This window comes from Coenobita brevimanus, chromosome 18 (genome assembly GCF_032717465.1).
Source record: "Coenobita brevimanus isolate Jiangsu-jjx chromosome 18, ASM3271746v2, whole genome shotgun sequence".
NCBI classification, from domain to species: Eukaryota; Metazoa; Arthropoda; class Malacostraca; order Decapoda; family Coenobitidae; genus Coenobita; species Coenobita brevimanus.
The window spans coordinates 20,942,958-20,966,578 of record NC_136971.1 but is presented as its reverse complement, the minus strand read 5'-3'; the positions used below and the strand labels follow the sequence as shown (position 1 = coordinate 20,966,578).

The 23,621-nt window shown below is 41.8% G+C and overlaps 1 protein-coding gene across 1 annotated transcript in view; it reads left to right on the top strand.

Annotated features, from left to right (window-relative positions):
- LOC145391427 (uncharacterized) overlaps positions 1-17,892 on the top strand; it is a 77,178-nt gene extending 59,286 nt beyond the window's left edge. The window contains exon 10 of the mRNA XM_080266040.1: positions 17,780-17,892. Coding sequence (XP_080122166.1) covers positions 17,780-17,892 — 113 coding nt within the window. The remainder of the gene's footprint in view (positions 1-17,779) is intronic.
- The last annotated feature ends 5,729 nt before the right edge of the window (positions 17,893-23,621 follow it).

Sequence of the window (23,621 nt, the reverse complement as noted above, 5' to 3'; positions counted from 1 at the left end):
AGTACTCACAAAGCTCGAGGAAACGTGGAGACTTCGAAGGTTAAATCCAGATATAAATCACATACTAATGTAAATGGAGGAGTGAACCAAAAATGGGAAATTGTACACAAACAGTGTGTTTTGTAATCAAAGTCACGTATTGAGTAGTGTTGGGGAAAAGTGCAACACAATGTGACAAAAGTGTAACGTGACAGTAAATGTGACCGAAATGGTTCAAATGACAAAAATGTGTACAGGGATGTGTGTACAAAAAGAGACTAAATGTGTACAGGGGTGTGTGTACAAAGTAAGACAAATGTGTCTCTTTACACTTTCCTGGAGCTTATAAAGGACTCATACTCCGCCTTTCTCAGCTAATTAACCACTAGGCTGTCTTAAAAATAATCTCTGTCCATACAGAAACAATAGAGGCACCTGCTACCAATGAGGGCCTCATACACTCCACACAGAACCAATTGCGTGCCATCAAGAACGTGACGAAAGCGCCATTTAGGCTTCTAATTGGCAAACATCCCTACTTTGCTCCTCCCACATTATGTCACACCCACAGTTCAAGGACAAGAGGAACTTTCTGCATAATTTGTGAGAAAAACATCTGGTGTGTTCAGTTGAGAAGGCAAAAGTGACTGCTGGGTAAATACAGCTGGAGATCAGGGTTACCCTTACAGCCCGCAAAACTGATAAGAAAAAAGATTTATGTTCTTAATGGCTCGCTTCTCTCTCTTTTCATTATCACCTTATCTTCTATTTCACCCATTCGCTACTGGGGTAACTACGCCAGTGACTATATATATATATATATATATATATATATATATATATATATATATATATATATATATATATATATAACAGAACAGAGGAAGGAAACACAAATGAATATAAAAAAACAAATCCATGCACCAGATTACTGGTGTCTTCCGTTCATACATACATATATATATATATATATATATATATATATATATATATATATATATATATATATATATATACAGTATATATATATATATATATATATATATATATATATATATATATATATATATATATATATATATATATATATATATATATATATATATATATATATAATACGCAATCATGATCGAGTACACAGTTGTCTGATCTAGGACATAGATTAAATAGTGTCTACGTCACCTGCTCAGCGCATTCTCACTTCAGTCACGGAGGAAGTAACATCTATCTAGCAAAGCCACTGAAGAAGGGTTAAGGGACCCGAAATCGCGATCTAGGAAGAAATGAAATGGATGGAACAAACTACAATGAAATCATACACAACCTACCAGACGAGACTATGGCACCTGTGGGTTGTAATGAAACTGAAGGAAATATACAATTCAGAACCTGCAATCACTTTCAACGAAGTATATATTAAAGAAAATCTCCTGCCCATATATACCCTATATATATATATATATATATATATATATATATATATATATATATATATATATATATATATATATATATATATATAATGTACTCACACTACTAAAAATCTCGGTCATTGTATGTTGTATAAGTTTTATAGCCGTTCATACTGGAGCACCCGGGAGGCTGAAAGTTGGGGCACAGAGGGTAACTCAGGATGCTGAAGAACATCTTGGTGGCATTGGCCTTTGAGGCTGTTTTGAGGCCACTACTGTAATGGCCTTAAGGCCATGATGGCCAAAACTCCCCTTAGGAGGCAGAATTTATGGTTAGCCACTGATGCCATTTTCAGATTTATCTTTAGATCTTTGTATTTTTTTTTTTTTTTTTTTTTTTTTTTGATGCAGTAGCTTGAGCAAGTGTGTCCATGTTCACATGGTGGCAACGATTCCCGGAGTTGACCATTTCTGATGAGAGTTGTGTGGCTTGAGAGAGAGAGAGAGAGAGAGAGAGAGAGAGACTCTTGCCACTCTCACACAGTCGTTTTCCATCAGATTTTGCACATGCCTCTACTGTAGATGTGCCAAAAAAGAAAAAAAAAAAAAGTTGTGTCGAAAAATTCGTCATACACTATTCACTTTGAGTTTGTTTTTTTTAGAGGGTTAAAGTGTTTCACCACTTCTTCAACACATGCCTGGCGTCGACAGGCGTGACGTCACTGTGGTGGCCAACGGCCGCGCCGCAAAAGGTGACGTCACACTGGGACAAAAGTGGCTAACGTGCGACTCTGCTAATCGTTTTGCCTCACAAAAGCTGCTCGCATGTTAGTCACTTTTGGTCTAATGTGACGCGGCCTTAACGTGCAAGCAAGTTTTGTGAGCTGCTAGCCAAACTGAGTCATGGTGAGCAAGATTTTGTTTGCGAGGTGAAATGGATAAAAATTTTTGCTCACAGCTTGTTGGCGGGATTAGAACTCAAATGAGCATATATTAATTTTGCAATTGTTGAGAAAATATGCTGTTATTCACTGAAGGAAACTTTAACTAAAATCAGTAAATATAATATAATACTTGTGGTTTTTATTCCTTTTTTTTTTCTTGTAACATGAAAGTATTTGGACACTCGGGTGACCAGCTGCTCAGGCAGTCTGTTTTGTTTCCAAACAACAAGTAGAAATCAGATTTCAATATGGATCCTGCGGCAAGGCAAACTCTAGTAGACTGCCTTGTGGCTCTGGAGTTGGTGGAGTGCGTGAGGCGGTTGACAAAACTGAGGAAAAGGGAGTGGGTACTCCGTGGTGTTTGTTCACAAATGAACACGAGGCGCCAAGGCAGATGATACTGCTAGTCATTTCGGCATGCAAAAACACACGCGTGTGACAGCAGCTCGACTTGCTAGCCGTTTCGCCTCGCAAAAACTGCTCGCATGTTAGCCACTTTTGGCCTAGTGTGACGCCGCCTTAAGGTAAATAATTATTCCCCTGGCAAATGGTACCAGCCACTCGTAAAGATACCCCTGTCCGCTGCCGGTTCAGGACATTCAACTTCTGAGCTTCATACCCATTCTAATTTAGCAATTCTTCTTTTCTTTTTTGTTACAATTTATGATAACATATTACATGAACTAAAGGTTGAAATGTTGGAAGTGTGACCCCGGCAGTAAATGCAATAGATAGGCATTTCAAGAATAAATGTGAGCGTAATGGAGTGTATGAAGAATCAGTGGTGAGCACAGTGCATGAAGTTCTAAGAAAATGTCGTGGGTGTTTTGAGATTTGTGGCATCAGAAAGAGCACTCGTGCGAGAAAGAGAGGGGAGTCTGCAGCCACATTAGCCACCATTCTTAACTGAGCCACTAGAGCTGGCCATCTGTATGTGATGTTTTGAGCACCAAACCCGTGCATGCCAACAACTTATTAGTTCATGGTGCATTACAGACAATCAGAACTGCTTGCTACAACAAGCCTTTGTTTTGAGCAACAAAGTGATCCAAAAGTGTACCAAACAACAGCATGCTATCACACAGAAACGTCTCGGATTGGTGGCTGATGTCTTGGTCAAGGGGATTTCCTTAAAAATTACACCTGGAAGATGCCTAATGGGCGGGGATGGAAATCTTCCTGTCAGTATACAACTTTATTATGTGTTGTGTGCCTGTTTGTCTGAGAAAAACGCATGTTCGAGAATACTGCTAGCAAATCAACATGACTAACTATGTGACAATCAGTTTGGTCCGATGGCCCAGCCCACTTGGAGGGCCTAGTCAAGTAGGCCCACTTTGTGTGCTAAAGGGGCTAGTATATATATCATCATCATCATCATCATCAGCTGTTGAGGTCCATTGCAGGACTGGCCTTTCCCTACCGAAGCAGGGATGATACAGCCAATGTACCTGTATCTCTACCCAGTGGCTTAGGCTGTCTGGTAGAGACTGTATGTAGGGTTAGAAGTGCTTGTGAGTGTGATTATAGTGTTCTGGTGGCTTTGGATGTGTGTGTAGTCTGTGAACCAAGTGTAATCGGCCCTCCTTAAGCTGGCTGGGTGCAAGCATACTGGTATGCGACACTGGTTCAACCACAGCACCCATTATGTCCACCAAATCGGTCAGTGGCTCGGTGAACACTTCCCAAAATTTTTTACAACTCTTGTTGGAGGTGAACCCGTGTCCACCAGTGTGGGAGACGCACACTCTACCACTGTACCACAGAGGCTTCATATATATATATATATATATATATATATATATATATATATATATATATATATATGCAAGAAAGAAAGAACCAAAAGCTAGGAGCCTACAATACCGTTCCTTCCAAGAAAAAAGCAAAAACAACACAAAAGACAGCCAAATTCATGATTCATTCATTTCGAGATGCCTGGACACATTGCTTTTGAAAATATGGAGATTATAGGAAGTAGGAAATACAGACAGAGGGAGACAGTTCCTGAGTTGCCCTGTGGCTTAAATGAAGGACTGGGAATAACGGTTAACTCTGGCATTAGGGAGTTGGACAGAAAAGGGATGAGAGTTTGTTGTTAGATGGGTGCTACGCACGTGTCATAGAGGTGGAGGGATGCAAGCAGACAGTTCAGAGGAGCAGTGACCATTGAAGTAGTGATAGAAAAGAGATAAAGATGCAACAATGCGGTGAAGATACAGATGCTGAAGGGAGGCAGTAAGAGGAGAGATAATGAGACAAAAAGCCTTTGACTTCACCTTGTTGAGAATAGCTGTATGTGTGGAGCCTCCCCACACATGAGAGTTGTACTCTACACAGGGGCGAATAAAGTCAACAACTGTGCAGGGGTAAAGAAGGCACGGGGTCGGCTTAGCACACCTATTCTCTTGGAAGCAGATTTTACAAGAGATGTAATATGATCTTTCCAAGATAAGTCCCGAGTGAATGAAACCCCAAGCATGTTCAAGGATAATGCAGGAATGAGCTGGATATTATTAAACATTAGTGGGTACTCCTGTGGAATACTGTGTTGGGTTGATACATGTAAAAACTGAGTCTTTGATGCATTAAAAACTACAAGATTATTTTTACCCCAGTCAGAGATACGAGCCAAGTCAGACATTAGGAGTGCCATAGCCTCATCCCTTGTTTGTTGAAGTAACTGTTGAGATGGATGTTGTGGGAACCGAATGGAAAGGTGAAGGTTGGAATCATCAGCATACAAGTGGATAGGGTTAGATGTACAGCTTAGAAGGTCGTTGATGAACAAAAGGAAGAGAGATGGTAATAGGACAGAGTCCTGAGGAACACCACTGTTGACAGATCTAGGAGAAGAACAATGGCCGTCTACAACAGCGGCTACTGAACTACTAGAAGGGAAGCTATAGATGAAGGCACAGATAGAAGGATGGAAACCGTAAGAAGGCAGTTTGGAAATTAAAGATATATGCCAGACTCAATCGAAGGCTTTTGAGATGTCAAATGCAATGGCAAAGTTTTCGCCAAAGTCCCGAAAGGAGGATGACCAGGAGTCTTAAAGGTAGGTGAGAAGATTGCCAGTGGAGCATCCCTAATAGAACCCATACTGACAATCAGAAAGAAGGTTGTGATAGGAAAGATGCTTTCAAATTTTTCTGCTAAGAATTGACTAAAAAAATTTTGGGACACAGGATGTTAAAGCAATTGGACGATAGTTAGAGCACTGGGAATGGTCACCCTTCTTTGGGACTGGCTGAATGAGAGCAATCTTCCAGCAGGAAGGAAAGATACAAGTTGAAAGACAAAGGTGAAAGAGTTTACGTAGGCAGGGTTTAAGCACAGGAGCACAGTTCTTGAGGACAACAGGAGGGACTCTGTCAGGCCCTCATGCCTTGCCAGTATTGAGGCCAGTGATGGCAGAAAACACATCAGCTGAAGAAATTCCAATGCCATCCATGAGGAAGTCAGAGGGGGAAAGTGATTGAGGAACAGCACCGGAATTGTCCAAGGTGGAATTGGAGAAGAAAGTATGAGTGAAGAGATCCGCCCCATCAGCTGAAGAAACAGCTACAGAGCCAGCAGAGCAGAAAAGAGATGGGAAGGACGATGAGGCAAAGTTGCCAGAAAGAACCCTGGCAAGGTGCCAGAAGGAGCAGGAAGAACTCAAGTTGGAGTGTTGAGAGCACCCAGCACGAATGAAACCATTTTTAGCAGAGCAAAGAACAGACCCAGCACGACTCTGGGCAGAAACACAAACAAGATGTGATTCAGGTGTGGGTCGGCTCTGGCTCCCCCTACAGGCCCCCTCGCTGCTGCGGCAAGTGTAACCAAACCAAGGCCCCCCCTACACCAGTCAAGGATTATGAGAAGGGAATGCATGCTTCTGTGCCTGAGAGAACAACCTCTGCATTGCGTGAGGCACACCCAGACGGCTCCTGGCCATGGAAGCGACAATCCTTCTGGAGAAAATCAAAGAAGCACCGCCCAAGGGCCCCCCAATCTGCAACTCCAAAGTGCCACAGCCGACTCCTCCCCGGAGGATCAACAGGCTGCACCAGAGTGACAGGACAGGTCAAGGTAACAAGGTTGTGATCAAAGGAGCCCAACGGAAAGGAAAGACCAACAGCACAAGCAGAAGGAATAGCCGCAAGGAAGAGGTCAAGCATGTTGGAGCTCTCTAGGTGGTCAGGAACACGGGCAGGATGCTGCACAAGCTGTTCCAGGTCACAAAGGATAGAAAAGATGTAGGCTTGTTCACCAGGTGGATCAGTGAAAGGAGAGGAGAGCCAAAGGTAGTGGTGAACATTGAAATCTCCTAGCAAGGAGATTTCAGAGAAAAGAGAAATGGATAGAATGTGTTCCATCATAGAAGTAAGATAGTCGAGGAATTTTTGATAGTCAGTAGAATTAGGGGATAAGTAAAGAGTGCAGATATATTTAGTCAGAGAATGACAGGAAACCCGAAGCCAGAGAGTAGAGAATTCAAAAGAATCAAGTTCAGGAACACGAGAGCAAGATAAGTCGTTGCATACATATACACAACAGCCACCTTTGGCTTTGAAATGAGTGTAGAGATAGTAGGAGGATACAGAAAAGGGTTTGCTGTCAGTTGCCTCTGACAGCTGAGTCTATCAGGAAGAGAAAGTGAGGTTTAGAGGAGGAGAGGTTGTGCTCAAAAGAGAGAAAGTTAGAGGAAAGGCCGTGAATGTTGCAGAAATGAAGAAGTGAATCAGACAGTGGTTCCAGGCATCTCGTTGAGTCGTCACCGGGTGAGGGGCGGATGGGGGCATTTGTCCCCCCCCTCCGGGGACTCTGAGGCCTGGTTATTGTGTGCCATTTTTTTTTTTTTTTTTTGAAAAGGAAGTGTAGTGTGTACTGTGCATGTAGACTGGTGTTGGCAGTTAGAGAAACTTGTATTGGAGAGCATGCTGGCTTACTCTCTGTGTCACTGAAACACTGAAAAAGATCAGCAAAGGGCGATGGTCAGGAACTAGTCCCAAGGGCTGATGAAACGGGAGCTCCAGCTCTCCGTCATCAGCTTCCCATCCACCTTGGGAGCACTGCCCTGCTCGACAGGTGCTACAGTCTGCATCTCATATATATATATACAGTAGGCTCGCACAGTGCGCGAGAGATTGGGCGGTCCACGACCTCGCGCACTGGGAATTCGCGTACTGGGAATACATAATCTTATGGGAAAAATTACATATGGGCGGTACCCCCTGATACCTGGACATTTTTTGGCCCTTAGAGACATAAAAAAGGTCAAATTTTTCAGACATTGTACTACAGATATAGCTGCAATAACAAAAATATGGGCAGTCACCTTAACAACAGTAGACAACAGGCCTGATGGACTTAAACAACAGGAGTTCTGAGGCGCGGCAACGCACTTACAGTGCCCCCGCCACCACCTCGGCCGCACCACACTTGTTTAACGGTTGCCAATGTTGTATTATTCCAGGTTTTGACGAAGAAATTTACAGCCTGTTGAATGTTACATTTCTTCCAGAATGCAGCAACAGTCATTATGGTGGGGGTTGCAGGTATGCCAGGTGAAGCAGGTGAGTCAGGTGGGGCTGTGAAGGTGGAGAGGGAGGCGGCTGGTGAGTCAGGTGGGGCAGTGGAGGACGGCGGTGGGCGAGTCAGGGGAGGTGGTGAGGGGAGGATCCTCCCTCTCCTCCTCGCTACTGCTCACATTTTCGGCAATTTCCTTCATCTCTTCTTGCTTGTTTGTTTCATTCCTCATCTTGTTATGGACGTATTGGAAGTATAACAACTTGGTATTCACAAAATAAACATCATTATTATAGAAACTGGGTATCTATTCTATCTTACTGTTATTGCCAAAAACGTTATTATTGAAGCTGTTATTGGCAATATCTTATTGTAGACTCCTCTTGAGCACCTTCCCCATGAGCCTCTAGGTCATTATTGGCGCGTTGTGTGTGGGGGGGGTCGCGTACTGATGGAAAATGGCGTTTCTAAGCCACTTCTTGCCTCTACCTGGTGTTTTGTGGGGTAAACTCGCGCATTCTGGGTTTTTCGTTATGATTTTTGGTCACTCGCGCACAATGCGATCCGTGCACTGTGATGACGCGCACTGGGCGAGGCTACTATTATATATATATAACTCGCGAATGTCTGATATATATTAATAAGTATAATGCACTGGGAAAAAAAAAAAAGTAAAATATTGACCTTTTGCCTAGCGTTTCAAGATCCTATACACTACATGTCTTGAAACAATTGACGGAATCTCGGTAATCCATTATTCCTGCTTCCATATATATATATATATATATATATATATATATATATATATATGTGTGTGTGTGTGTGTGTGTGTGTGTGTGTGATAGAAATATAGATGGATAGATCGATAGATGGTTATTATAACCTCAGAGGCTGCGTCTTTGACGTCTTTGCGAATGAAAAACATAACATGAAAAGGAAAAAAAACTAACATCACAGGTTAGGCATAACGGAACTGATTCTTGAATTTAGGTAATAATCTGCCGTATTATAGCCAGTGAATCTTAAAAACATGAGTTATGGGATATTGAAGTAAATTTACAATGTTTATTTAGTTTCCACCAAACAATTTTGAGTGATACGATGCAAGAGAGGGTCTTGAAGACTAAAACATCTATGAGTATTTCTACTATAAAGTTTATATCTCGCTTGCTTATAATAGAATTGATCTCAGGACTTTATGTGGGATCGTAGAATGTAAAAGTGTTATTTTCATCCCATGCAATGTTGGTTTGGTCACATAAAATAGCATATTTTAAATAATGTGTATACCAGTTTTAAGGTAATGGAGGGCTTTCAGAGTGCTGAGTCATCAGCCGAAAAACTCCCTATCAGTCCATCGTCAGTCATTTCGTAACCCGTTCGTAAAGGTCGTAAAGTATGAGTATATTTACTTCCACGTCATAGTATGAGACAAAGTAGTTGTATATATTACGACAATTAATCATTTAGGAAAATCATAACCAATAGGAATGACCTTTTTGATAGTTAAGGTAAATATGTATTAGGAAGACGATATTCGCAGGCTCAAACGTACAGAAATGGCAATGATTAGGTGGATGTGCAGTGTGTCCTTGAATGTGAGGCCTGGAGGGGCAAGGTTTACCATAAAAGAGTTGAGGTAGGATGGGACTGGAGTGTATTGGTGTTCTGATGAGGAAAGATAGATTGAAATGGTTTGGGCATGTGGAGAGGATGGAGGATGGTAATTAGGTACAGAAAGTGAGAAGTTTTAACGTTGGGGGTAGGGTTGCGAGAGGTAACCCGAAAAAGACATTGGACGATGTCATTGAATGTGACCTCAAGAATGAGGTACTAAACAGGGAAGCTGCCGGAGATCGAGCAGCATGGACAGATGCCGTTAGATGACCAAGGCCGACGCATGCAAGCTTGTTGTAGCCGTTATAAACGAAACGAAACGAAACGTATTTTATTAATTTTGCGAACTGATTCAGTATGTCTGTGTGTGTTTTAACTCCTCCTGGGGTATTTTTTTTTTTATGCAGGGAAGGAGGAACCAAAGGCCATGAGCCCGCAATAACAGTTCCCTCCAAGAGAAAAACAAAATACAAGAGAGAGCCAAATTCAAGATCCATTCATTTAGAGATGCCTGGACACACTGCGTTTGAAAGACTGGAGATCATAGGAAGCAGGAAATACAGACAGAGGAAGACAGTTCCAGAGTTGACCTGTTGCATAAATGAAGGAATGAGAGTAATGGTTAACTCTTGCATTTGAGAGTTGGACAGAAAAGGGATGAGAGTTTGCTGCTAGACGGGTGCTATGCGCCCGTTGTAGAGGTGGAGGAATGCATGCAGACAGTTCAGAAGAGCCGTGACCATTAAACTAGCGATAGAAAAGAGATAAAGATGCAACAGTGCGGCGAAGAGACAGAGGTTGAAGGGAGTCAGTAAGAGGAGGAGAGTTAATGAGACGAAAAGCCTTTGACTCCACCCTATTGAGAAGAGCTGTATGTGGGGAGCCTCCCCACACATGAGAGTTGTACTCCACACAGGGGCGGATAAAATCCCTGTATAGTCAACAGTTGTGCAGGGGTAAAGAAAGAATGGAGTTGGCTTAGCACACCCAATCTCTTGGAAGCAGATTTTACAAGAGATGTAATATGATCTTTCCAAGATATCATAAGTCACGAGTCAATGAAACTCCAAGCATGTTCAAGGATGATGCAGGATTAAGCTGAATATTATTAAACCTTAGTGGGTATACCTGTGGAAGATTTTGTTGGGTTGATAGGTGTAAGAACTGAGTCTTTGATGCATTAAAAACAACAATATTATTTTCACCCCAGTCAGAGATATGAGCCAAGTCAGACATTAGGTGTGCCATAGCCTCATCCCTTGTTTGTTGAATTAACTGCTGAGTTGGGCATTGCGGGAACCGAATGGAAAGGTGAAGGGTGGAGTCATCAGCATACGAGTGGATAGGGTTAGATGTACAGCTTAGAAGGTCATTGATGAATAAAAGGAAGAGAGTTGGTGATAGGACAGAGCCCTGAGGAACACTGTTGATAGATCTAGGAGAAGAACGATGGCCGTCTACAACAGCGGCTATAGAACGACCAGAAAGGAAGCTAGCGATGAAGGCACAGATAGGAGGATAGAAACCGTATGAGGGCAGTTTGGAAATTAAAGATTTATGCCAGACTTGATCGAAGGCCTTTGAGATGTCAAGTGCAAATGGCAAAGCTTTCGCCAAAGTCCCGAAAGGAGGATGACCAGGAGTCTGAAAGGTAGGTGAGAAGATCTCCAGTGGAGCATCCCTGACGGAACCCATACTGACGATCAGAAAGAAGGTTGTGATAGGAAAGATGCCTTAAAATTTTTCTATTGAGAATTGACTTGAAAACTTTTGAAATACAGGACGTTAAAGCTATTGGACGATAGTTGGAGGGTTTGGGACTGGCTTAATGAGAGCAAACTTCCAGCAAGAAGGAAAGGTACAAGTTGACAGTCAAAGGCGAAAGAGTTTGCCTAGGCAGGGTGTAAGCACAGAAGCACAGTTCTTGAGAACAACAGGAGGGACTCCATCAGGCCCATATGCCTTGTTAGTAGTGAGGCCAGTGATGGCAGAAAATACATCAGCTGAAGAAATTTTAATGTCAGCCATGAGGAAGTCAGAGGCGGGAAGTGATGGAGGAACAGCATCGGAATCGTCTAAGGTGGAATTAGAGGAGAAAGTCTGTGCGAAGAGATGTGCTTTATCAGTAGAAGAAATAGCTACAGAGCCATTAGAGTAGAAAAGAGGAGGGAAGGATGATGAAGTAAAGTTGTTAGAAAGGTTTTTGGCAAGGTGCCAGAAGGAGCGGGAAGAATTCGAGTTGGAGAGTTGAGAGCATTTAGTACGGATTAAATTATTTTTTGATCGATTTGAGTCAAACTTCCCAGACCTTCAACTTTGTACAAATTTCCAACCATTATTTTTAGGTCAGCCCGCCTCAATAAATAAAAAAATTCTCAGAAGAAGTTTAAGAAGGGTAGATGTGGCTTTGATATGTACATGTTGTACAAAGGACTGACATCCGTAATAAGATATTTGGGAAGCGTAACCCCTCACTCGCAGTGATACTTGGAGGGGATGAGCCCCCCTCCCCGATATAAAAAGGTCAGAAATATGGGAAAGCCAGTATATGGATGTCAGCGAAATCGTATCGTTTACAAAGGCTCCAACATGCTTGCATCGGCCTTAATCACCCACGGCGGCTCTTCACGCTGCTCGATCTTTTGCAGCCTTCCTATTCAGTCACTTATCCCTGAGGTAACACTCTATGACCTCGTCCCAGATCCTTTTGAGCCTGCCATTTTCAACCCTACCCCCGACGTTCACATTTCTTGCCTTCTTCACCCAATCGTCATCCTCCAGATCAGATCACCAATACATTGCACGAAAGGAGAGCCCTCACAGTGTCAAGACTTACAACAGTTCCCTGAACTTCCCCCAACCACTCCTTACCCTAGACACAGAACTAACTCCAACCCCCACCTCCAGCACATAACATGTCCCCCATATAAAACTCTTCCACACACTCAAGAGACTCTCCAACAAGATCTGTCCTTACACGTTTGATAATCTTTACTTCCTCTCCCCGACACACCGCACCCACGAAGTCAGCATTATTTCTCAGACTGTCTCTAATACCATTACATCTTTTATGCACCCGCTTATCATAAACCAGTTACTTCCCACACCTTTGTGGGAAATTGCACATGGCCACACTCCCTCAGCTATGATAGTACCACCACCATCCGGAGATATCACTTTCTTTTTTTCGCATTTACTCTCAAACCGCTGTGCCCCGTACCATTTCTCCAATTTATAAAATCTTTCCTACACCTCCTTTTCATTCTTTGCAGTCAGCACCAAGTCATCAGCATACAACATCAAACCAGTTACTCCACGATCCCAGACTTTTTAGTGTAGGTTAGCGATTTGTCTGTTAGGTTATTAGTTTTAGGGACTTTAGGTTTCTAAGGCATTGTTTTCCTATTAGATAATGTAAGGTTTAAAAAACATGAAAAAATAAAAAATAAATAAAAATACAAATAAAAATACAAAAAAAAAGAAATACAATAAAAAATTATTATATATACTTGTATACTGTATGTACGTGTGTATGTGTGTATGAACGTATGTATGTATATATGCATGGATGTGTGTATGAATGTATATATATATATATATATATATATATATATATATGCCTTAATGACCAGGGGCTTCAGCCTCAATGGTCGATAGGCAAAAAAAAAAAAAAAAAAAAAAAAAAAAAATCATTGCCCACTTCATCACCTCTGTAGGGAGGTCTTTCTCCAAATCAACAAAAACAAAGTACAACTCCATTTTCTATCATAAATATTTTTTCTGAAACTGTCGGACAGTGAATATGGCATCATTGGCCCCCCTGCCTGGCATAAACCAAAACTGCGTCTCATCAATATTCATTTTTTCTCTTATCATCTAGGACTCTCAATTACTTTCATTATCTGGTCCAAAAGATTTGTCTATAATTTCCTCTTCCCAGGGCATCACCCTTCCCTGTACATATTTACATTCACACTCTTCAGCCAGTCATCTGGGAAAACACACTCATGTATAATTGTGTTTATTATATCAGTAACTAAACCCACTCCTGTGTCTCCTGAGGCTTGCAGCATTTCACCTGTCACCCCAGACAAACTCATCACCTTCCCCAACTGCATTCTGTCCATTGCCCTGCTCCCAGTAGCAGCATCAATCAAAGGGCAAGGGCCAAACATTGGATTCGTTGACTCCAAACCTTCCTTGTTACAGTCAAATTCATCATTCATCAACTGGTCATAATGCTTTTTCCAGGCGTCTTTAATATCCTCATCGTCCACTACTACCTCTCCATCATAATTCTTCATACACTACTCACCTATGATATCCCTGTTTTCCCTCTTCAGCTGATTTGTTAGTTTAAATACAGTACTTTATTCTTCCTTTCACTGCTGTTTATGTTATCAGAGACTTAGATTTTTGCCCTGTATACCTCCATTCTAGCCCTAAGCTTGGCAGCCAAGTATTCCTCTATGTTTCCACCGCTTTTCCATTCCTGGAAAAGTCATCTTTTCTCCTTAACTGCTGCTTCTACACCCTCATCGCACCACCATGTTCCCTTATGTCATGGTGGGACCCTTATCCATCCACACACTGAATTTAGTAACTCACAAGAGATTATTTTGAGAGCCCTGTACTGTTCATTAACATTTCTGTCAACAGTTCCCTATTCAGCCACCACTCTTCTCATCTCGCTAGAGAAGGGATCCTTTACTGCCTGGTTTTTCAGCTTTAATACATTCCTCTTAAGTGCATAGGTCCTCTTCTTCATTACCAGCTCCTTAAGCACCATGTCACATATCAGTAATATGTGTTGCTGCACACACTTTTCGCTCCCTGTAACTTGATTATCCCTCACCAGCCTCCTATCACCCATCCTGACCAGGAAATCGGCATACATATTGCAGGACTATGTATGTAATTGCCATGTTTTCCTTGAATGCACAGGGAAAACAGCACATCTACTTGATGATTTATGATGGTACTCGCTACTAATAAGAAGGTCCTACACACTGCTGCCTTGCATGAATTTTATTTGATTTAATGCACATTATACTGTAGCTGGCTGCTTATACAAATTAAGGCCTGATTATTATTCATAACAAACACTGATTTTTGTCTTGACAGTGGATGTCTTATCTGAAATTTAACATTTTGTAAATTTTACCCTTTAACGTGTCCCCAGACAGACTAATGTATAGGCATAAGAGACAGTCCTGAATAGTTCCTTCCCATAAAATACCGACTTCCTGATCGTCTGACATTTGGCAGTATTCTGCACGAGGATCAACCTGACTGAAGAAGTGTATGCGGTAAATCAAACCTAGAGCTCGAATGAACTCATCACTTGTCTGTAAGCCTTCTTAATTATCCTTGTCTTATTCTAGTATACTCTTACAGGAACTGCCTGGCATGGGTCTACCGACCGGCCTGCTCCATTTATCCTCATACGAGTATGTTCTGATGGCTCTAACCAGCATTCAAGTCTAGTGATGAGAAATGGAAACTTTCTCACTTAGAAATACTTTAATTTCGCCTGCTTTCCAACTCACAGTTTACAGCCAATAAAAATAAGATGGCTGTAATCACTTTGTTGTTATTGCTTCAGAAGAATTCCTGCATTTAACGTATGTGCCAGGTGGTATTATAGGTGCCATAAGAGTCATTGTAGCTCCTCTTCCATCAACGATATCTTTTGCATGTTATCCCTTACACTTTCTTATCTGTATATCGTTTCAGTATCGACACATTTGCATCGGTGATTGTACACTACAAAAGGATGTCAGGATGTTATAGACCTAGCTAATCATTTAGGAAAAACTATTGCTCTTTCTTCCTTCGCTTTTCGTTTTGGATGAGATACCAGCAATAAAAATGTCCTGTCGAAAATTACAGAGCATATACGACCCTCCTGAAAGAAGCGATGCTGCTGTCAAAGAAAACTATACCCATTTTACTCTAACCTGATTTAAAATTGCCATCTTTCCATCGTGAACCCTGAGCTGTAGCAAGAGATTAACAGTAGATTAAGATACTCGTCTCGATGAAGCGCTATGGAGAGGATGTTCAGCCATAGTATTGTCTTACTGTGCCACTGAGCCACGTCATATAAGCTGCTAAAGCACAAACTCTGGGCCAAGTTAAAGTAATATGACTATAGTAAAATACAGGCATATCACGTCTTCGAATGGGAACTGCTGTTCACAAATCTGGGAAACAAAAAGGCTATATATTTGGTCAGTATTGGATTTCAGACATCTAAGACTATAGCAAGCTTCAAAGTAGCAATACCCATACTTAGACATACGAATGAATGTATTTATGGTGGCAGACTCCACTGAACTCACTATCGATATAACAATCCGACGATGCTGAGAGGAATGCCAATTAGGAGACTAACTTTCGCCAGTATAAAATAGCCAGTCATAAGTATTCCTTCACATGTATGATACATTCTGTTAATGAGTGTTATAGTGACTTCAAATGCAAGAGTATATGCTCTTACTGAATTTCATGAGTGTGCCCAGGCGTATATAATATTCACAATAGTCATTCAGCTGTTTCAGGCCAGTACTGACAGGCTTGTCAGCTATGTAGCAGGTGGCATTTAGAAATCCCCAATCTGTTATATTATAGTCACAGTGAATGTTACAAACTTGATTTATGTGACACTAATGTAAAAGTACACTGTCTGCTTCAGATTGTGTGTGTAATAATAATCCATCCATCCATCCATACATCCATCATCCAATCCTACGTTGCCCCATGAGGAGCGTAGGAGCGCGGGGCTAGGCAGTTGGTCCTGGCATTTAAGATGAGTAACCAACCTCACTCATCCCTGAGTGGCATTACGTGAGCAATAAACCCCAACCACTCCTTGGATATAAACCTTGACCGGCTCAATCCGATTGGGGCACAATAATTACCCACTAAACCACCAGGCGCCCAAATTTGGTAATATGGTTACCACCCAGCGTAGTAAATAGTTTGCTGGTGTACAGGAAACCATTTGGCTTGTCACTCAGTGTAGAGTCACCCATACGCAGAAGAACGAGGAGAGAATGAAGGAATGAAAGACAGAAGAGGGAGTGTAAAGTCACCCGTAGGCAGAAGGACGAGAAAAGAATGAAGGAAAGAAAGATAGAAGATGGAAGGAAAGAAGGATGGAGGAGAGGACAGGGCAGACACCCGAGAGCAGCACTACATTGAGTGAGTGGATGGAGAGCGCCCCCACCTACCACTATAATAATAATAATAATTTTCGGTTTATTTATTCATGGCAGCCAGTGGCTGAAAATACACCAAGTCCGTAATCTAGTATCCGAACCTAAGTGGGTCAACAGGCTGAACCTGGCTGCTCCTGAGGAGCGCTGACACACTACCAAGCCTCACCGAGGCTGGAGTGAGGCGTAGGCACGAGGGGACACATCGCCTAATCTTTTCCCCGCTGATTTTCGAGCCCTTGCAGGTCTTCCATCACAGCACGCCATGAGCCACACTTAACAGGTGAGAGCTCACCTCACCCAAGCAAAGAGCAAGGTCTGAGCGGGGCTCGAACTCGGGTCACTTCAATTGAGAGTAGAGTGCTCTGTCAACCACGCCCCAGATGTGTGTGTGTGTGTGTGTGTGTGTGTGTGTGTGTGTGTGTGTGTGTGTGTGTGTGTGTGTGTGTGTGTGTAATAGCATTATGTAATACTGTACGCTACCTTCAATCCATGCTGCTTTTCGTGGGAAAAAAAAGTTGGCTAAACATACTGAAATATTTACCACTTATTTAGTTATGCACCGTATACCCATATCTGTTCATAACCTTTTGACTTTGAGCGTTTGAAAGATGAGTAAATGGATTATGTTCCATTTCACTGGGCACTTTCTTGGTAGTTCTACAGCTTTTGTGCCTTCGTACTTACAGTGCATATAGAGCCGAAACTCGAGTCCTGGTGCGGGCTGCTGGCATCACTCGACTTTTGTCCATCCACCCGTAATGAGGTAAATGAGTACCCAGGGTAACACCTAGAGAAGGTAACTGGTAACCTGGATGATGCAGTTGCCCTGTATCCCAAGATACTGGGTGGATAACCCGCCATATGCTCAAAGGTCTAGAAATTACGGAGATAAGCACCACTACTAAGCACTCATGGAATCTGCCGTCACCTTTATCCTTCCTATACTGCTTATATTTCTGAATTCCTTCCACTCCATAATAAAATGTTTGGGTAACGGGGTAATGATAATGATGCTTATTCATACCTTTGTGGAACAAAATATTGTCTACACAAAACACAGACAACTAACTCGCATCTTTGTTCACAGACTTAGATGGTGATGAGACTGAAGCTGCCATTGTGCCTCCCCTAGAACACTGCATTAGAACCAAGTGGAGGACTGCTATAGTCAACTGGAATGGCACTGACCCCATTTTATAGGGATGCGGCATTTGATGTATATATTGTAATATATCTACTAGAAATATTATGTTCATGATGCTATTTCTCATCATACCTCAAGTTTTATTGTCAAGACATTGGTATATGATTGTTAGAATTAATGTAAATCCTACACTGGACACTTTTATGTTGATACCTATAATGTCCTGCTGCAGATCTCATGTAACCTGTGGCTTTTTGGTTTGGGGGATATAATGTAATCTACAGTAAAATTTTGATTTGTTAAACTTTTTGGGGGAGAGAGATTTGTTATTAGAGATGAAATTCCAATAGTTCAACGATCATCAGTGTTTCAGATTCTTGCAGTACTGATAAGTCAAACTGTTAGTTTGCTATGCATGTGTAAGATCCAAACTAACCAAGAGAATCAGATATTACTAAAAAAAAGTGCACTCATTTTCTGACTTGTTTCTTCGTTACATGGGATGGTGATATTAGTGAGTACTAGTGATGAAAAGAAGTGTGAAAAGCAGCCTAACCTAATCAAATAATTTCCTCATCCTCGTATAAGAATGGTTTTAAGAAGGTAACAGTGTCCTATTGTACCCCCTTCCAGCTGTAAAGATCCAAGACTAGGCTACGTTACGTAATCCAGTACATATACGAATAGATGACAGGCCTACTACAGTGGTACCATTATTATCTGCCTGTCTATCATCGAATCATTTACTACCTTTTCTGTAGTATAGGGGCCCTGGGCAAAGCTACTTCGTCCAGACATTTATGGCAAGTGACCAGTCGTTCATTCTCAAGTGGTATTATGGAATTCATTTTCACCCTAACCTGTCATATCTATCCAGTATGGCCAGTGGACCCTCCCAAGAAGTGACGGTTGTGGTGCTTTGGAGCTGCTGATTGGGAAGAGACCCTCAGGCAATACTTCTCCGATTTTCCCAGGAATGATTATTGCTTCCATGGCCGAGAGCCATCTGCGTGTGCCTTGCACATTATGGAGGTTATTTTCTTTGGCATGGAAGCATACGTTCCTTCCCAATACCCTATGAACAATGAAAAAAAAAAGTTTAATCACGCTTGTTCTAAATGATGTTCACAACAAGGAGAAGCCCTACAAAAGGTGCCTGAGCCAACCCACCCCTGAATCTCATCTCTTTTATGTTTAAGCCCGGAATCGTGCTAAGTCTGTTCTTTACTCCGCTAAAAATAATTTCATTCATACTCAATGATCTGAACTCTCCAACTCAAATTCTTCCTGCTCCTTCTGGTACCCTGCCAAAAACCTTTGTAACAACTTTACCCCATCATCTTTCCCTCGTCTTTTCGACTCTGATGGCTCTGTATCTATTTCTTCTACTGATATAGCAGAACTCTTCGCTCAGGCTTTCTCATCCGATTCCATCTTAGACGATTTCTGTGCTATTCCTCCATCACAACCCCCCTGTGACTTCCTCGTGACTGATATTAAAATTTCTTCAGTTGATGTATTTTAGCCCTTATCATTATTTTTCTGTGCCTGCCCTACTCTCTTCCTATTTCTCCCATCTTTCCTGTCACTACTTAATGCTTTTCTTTCTGTTACAGGTGGCTTTACATTGAGTGACAAGCCAAATGGTTTCCTGTAAGCCAAGAAACCATTTACAACGCTGGGTGGTAACCATACAACCAAACCATACGTGCTCCCTACGTGTCAAGTAGGTTGGTGGAGGGTTCGTGCCCCTCCCTGTAAAACAGATAACTCAGAGTCAAATGGCCACCCCGTACGGGATTGTGGCGTCTGGCAATAGATAGATAGATAGATGTATTTTTTGCCATCACTGGCCTCAGTACTAACAAGCTATATGGGCCTGATGGGGTCCCTCCTGTTGTCCTCAAGAACAGTGCTTCTGCACTTAAACCTGCCCTCTAAATGTCGCCCAATTGCTTTAATATCTTGTGTTTCAAAAGTTTTCAAGTCTATTCTAACTAAAAATTTTTAAAAGGATCTTTCCTATCACAACCTTCTTTCTGATCGTCAGTAGGGGTTCCGCTAGGGATGCTGCTCTGGCGATCTTCTTATGCACCTTTCAGACTCCTGGTCATCCTTCATTCGAGACTTTGACGAAAGCTTTGCCATTGCACTTGGCACTTCAAAGGCTTTCGATCGAGTCTGGAACAAATCTTTGACTTCCAGACTTCCCTCTTATGATTTTTATCCTTCTATCTGTGCCTTCATCTCTAGCTTCCCTTCTGGTCGTTCTGTAGCAGCTGTTGTAGACGGCCACCGTTCTTCTTCTAGAGCTATTAATAGTGGTGTTCCTCAGGCCATGTCCTATCATGAACTCTCTTCTTTTTATTTATCAATGACCTTCTAAGCTGTACATCTAATCCTATCTACTCATACGCTGATGACTCCATCCTTCACCTTTCCATTCACTTCCTGCAGCGTCCATCTTAGCAGTTACTTCGACAAACAAGGGATAAGGCCATGGTACACCTAATGTTTGATTTAACTCATATTTCTGATAGGGGTAAAAGTAATCTCGTTGTTTTTTATGCATCAAAAACTCATTTCTTTCATCTGTCAACCTGACAAAACCTTCTGCAGGAGTACCCTCTAACTTTTAACAATATCCACCTTAATCCTGCATCATCTTTAAACATGCCTCGGGTTTCATTCTTTCGGGATATATTTTGGAAAAATCACATTACCTCTCTTGTGAAATCTGCTTCCATGAGATTACGTATGCTACGCCGACCCCGTGCCTTTTCTACCCCTGCACAGTTGTTGACTTTATACACTGGTTTTATTCGCCTGTGTAGAACACAACTCTCACGTGTGGTGGAGGCTCCCAACTTACAGCACTTCTCAATAAGGCAGAGTCAGAGGCTTCTCGTCTTATTAACCCTTCTCGTCTTACTGGCTCCCTTCAACCTCTGTCTCTTCGCCGCACTGTTGCAACTTTATCTCTTTTCTATCACTACTTCAATGCTCACTGCTCCTCTGAACTGTCTGCTTGCATTCCTTCACCACTACGGCAGGCGCGTAGCACCCATCTGTCAGCAAACCCTCATCCCTTTTCTGTCCAGCTCTCTAATGCAAAAGTTAATTGTTACTCCCAGCCCTTCATGTATGCAACGGATTAACTCTGGAACTGTCTCCCTCTGTCTCATTTCCTACTGCCTATGATCTCCAGTCTTTGAAACGCAGTATGTCCGGGCATCTGGAAGTGAACGGATCATGAATTTTGCTCCTGGTTGTCTTTTTTTTTTTTCTCTCTTTGAGGAAAGAATATACGGGCTCCTGGCCTTTGGTTCATTCTTCCTTGCATAAAAAAAATGTTAACGCTAACCATCCTTCAGTTGTAAACCCATTGGCTCACATATGATCGGTGTGCCTTAATCCACTAGACCAGAGGTCGGCAACCTGCCGCTCAGGAGCCGCATGCGGCTCTTTTAAGACACTTTTGCAGTTCCAGGAGCTTCATAAATAATCATTTCTTCTTTCAGAACGAAGGCATCATATAAGACATGCAAGGCAATATTAGATTTTTAATTCAACTTTGAAAAGATCTATGTCATGAGTACTCTCATATATATATATATATATATATATATATATATATATATATATATATATATATATATATTGCCAGACGCCTCAATCCCGTTTGGGGTGGCCACAAACAAATCGCCTCCAATTCGCCCTGTCCCCCGCCATTTCACTGCCCTGCTCCCAACTCACACACCCCTCTCTCATATACCTCTCCACCCCATCCCTCCATCTCATCCTCGGCCTTCCCCTCCCTCTTCCCCCCTCCACCTCACTCACATACACTCTCTTCGTCAATCTTTCACCCTCCATCCTCTCCACATGGCCAAACCACCTCAGTGTGTTCCTCATAACGCTTCCTATCACATCCACATCCACACCACAACGCTCCTTTATATCCTCATTCGTCAGCCTGTCTCTCCATGTGACTCCACAGGCTCCTCTTAAATAACTCATTTCCACTGCTCTCACTCTTGACTTGTGTCCTTCCAACAATGTCCAAGCTTCACTTCCGTACGTTAGAGTTGGTATCACAATACTGTCATGTAGTAACTTTTTCACTTCCATGCTCACTTCCCTGTTTCTTATTACTGCTTTCAAAGAACCAGCAACCTTTCTTCCCTGCTGTACCCTTTCAAGCACTTCACCCTCCAAACCTCCATCCTTACTCATCACACTACTCAAGTACTTAAACGTACTCACATTTCCCAATTCCTCACCATCCAACCTCGCTGTACATTCACTGACTTCACCTCTCTTAAAGACCATCACTTTACTCTTCCCTTCATTCACCTTTAGATTTCGTTTCTTACACACTCTCCCAAACTCATCCACCAAGCCTTGCAGCTCCCCTTCGTCTTCACTCAATAACGCAGTATCATCTGCAAACAACAGTACAGGGAGTTCCCAAACACTATCCTTTCTCACCAGGGCCACTCCAACATCCACTACCCTACCTTGTACCTCTTTTATTACCCCATCCATGTACAGATTGAACAACCATGGAGACATGACACATCCCTGTTTCAACCCAACTTTCAAAGAGAAAAATTCACTTAGTTCACCATCCACACGCACTGCAGCCTTCGCACCATCGTACATACTCTTCACAGCATTCAACAACTTCCCATCTACTCCATATATTCTTAACACTTTCCACAATCCTTGTCTATCCACCCTGTCATATGCTTTCTCCAAATCCATGAAAGCCGCATACAACTTCTTTCCCATCTCTAGAAACTGTTCCACTAAAGATCTAAGAATGAATATCTGATCTACACAACCTCTTCCCTTACTAAAGCCTCCCTGTTCTTCTCCAACTAATTTCTCTGTTCTTTCTCTAACTCTGTCAATAAGTATCTTACCATACACTTTTCCTATTATACTAAGAAGACAAATGCCCCTATGATTACCACACACTTCTTTTTCCCCTTTTCCTTTGTACAAGGGAATAATTATACCTGACTTCCAATCCTCCGGGACTATACCTTCCTCCCAGGCCAATATATATATATATATATATATATATATATATATATATATATATATATATATATATATATATATATATATTAAAGAATACTGAATAAATTATAGAACACATTATTATATTTTGATTCGCTTTGTGATAATAAGTAGATCGAACAATATCACCGTAAGGTTTTGTTTAGATTTAGAATTATTGTAGATTTCGGTTTATGAGACAGTTTTTTGTATTGCGGCTACGAGAGTACTGCATTTTATGAAACTTTAAAATAAATGGCTCTTCTAGCTTTTAGGGTTGCTGACCTCAGCACTAGACTATCAGTTTTGCGTATTATGGCAAGCAACCAGTGTAGGAAATGGTTGCCAGGGCTGAAAGAAATCAGTTACCTTAGTGTAGAGTTAACTAATGAAGGCAGTACATCAAGTTAATGGATGGTGGGTGTTTCTCCTAACACTTTAAATTAACATAATCTGACTAAAGAATCTCCAGGCACTTCATGGGATTGAGTTCATGTGCATGGTAGGCAGTGCTGTGGCTTCAACTGATATTATAATCAGTCGATCATTAAGTGCTCTAGAATGGTTGTAATTCTATGTTTTTTTGTCCATGGTCAGGTGCCATAACTCCAGAGGAAGTGGTCAGAAATAGTTTGCCTTTATATCACCCTGTCTTGTCATAAGACTGACATCCCACTTGCTCACTCCACCTTTATTCATATAGTTTTTCAACATATCC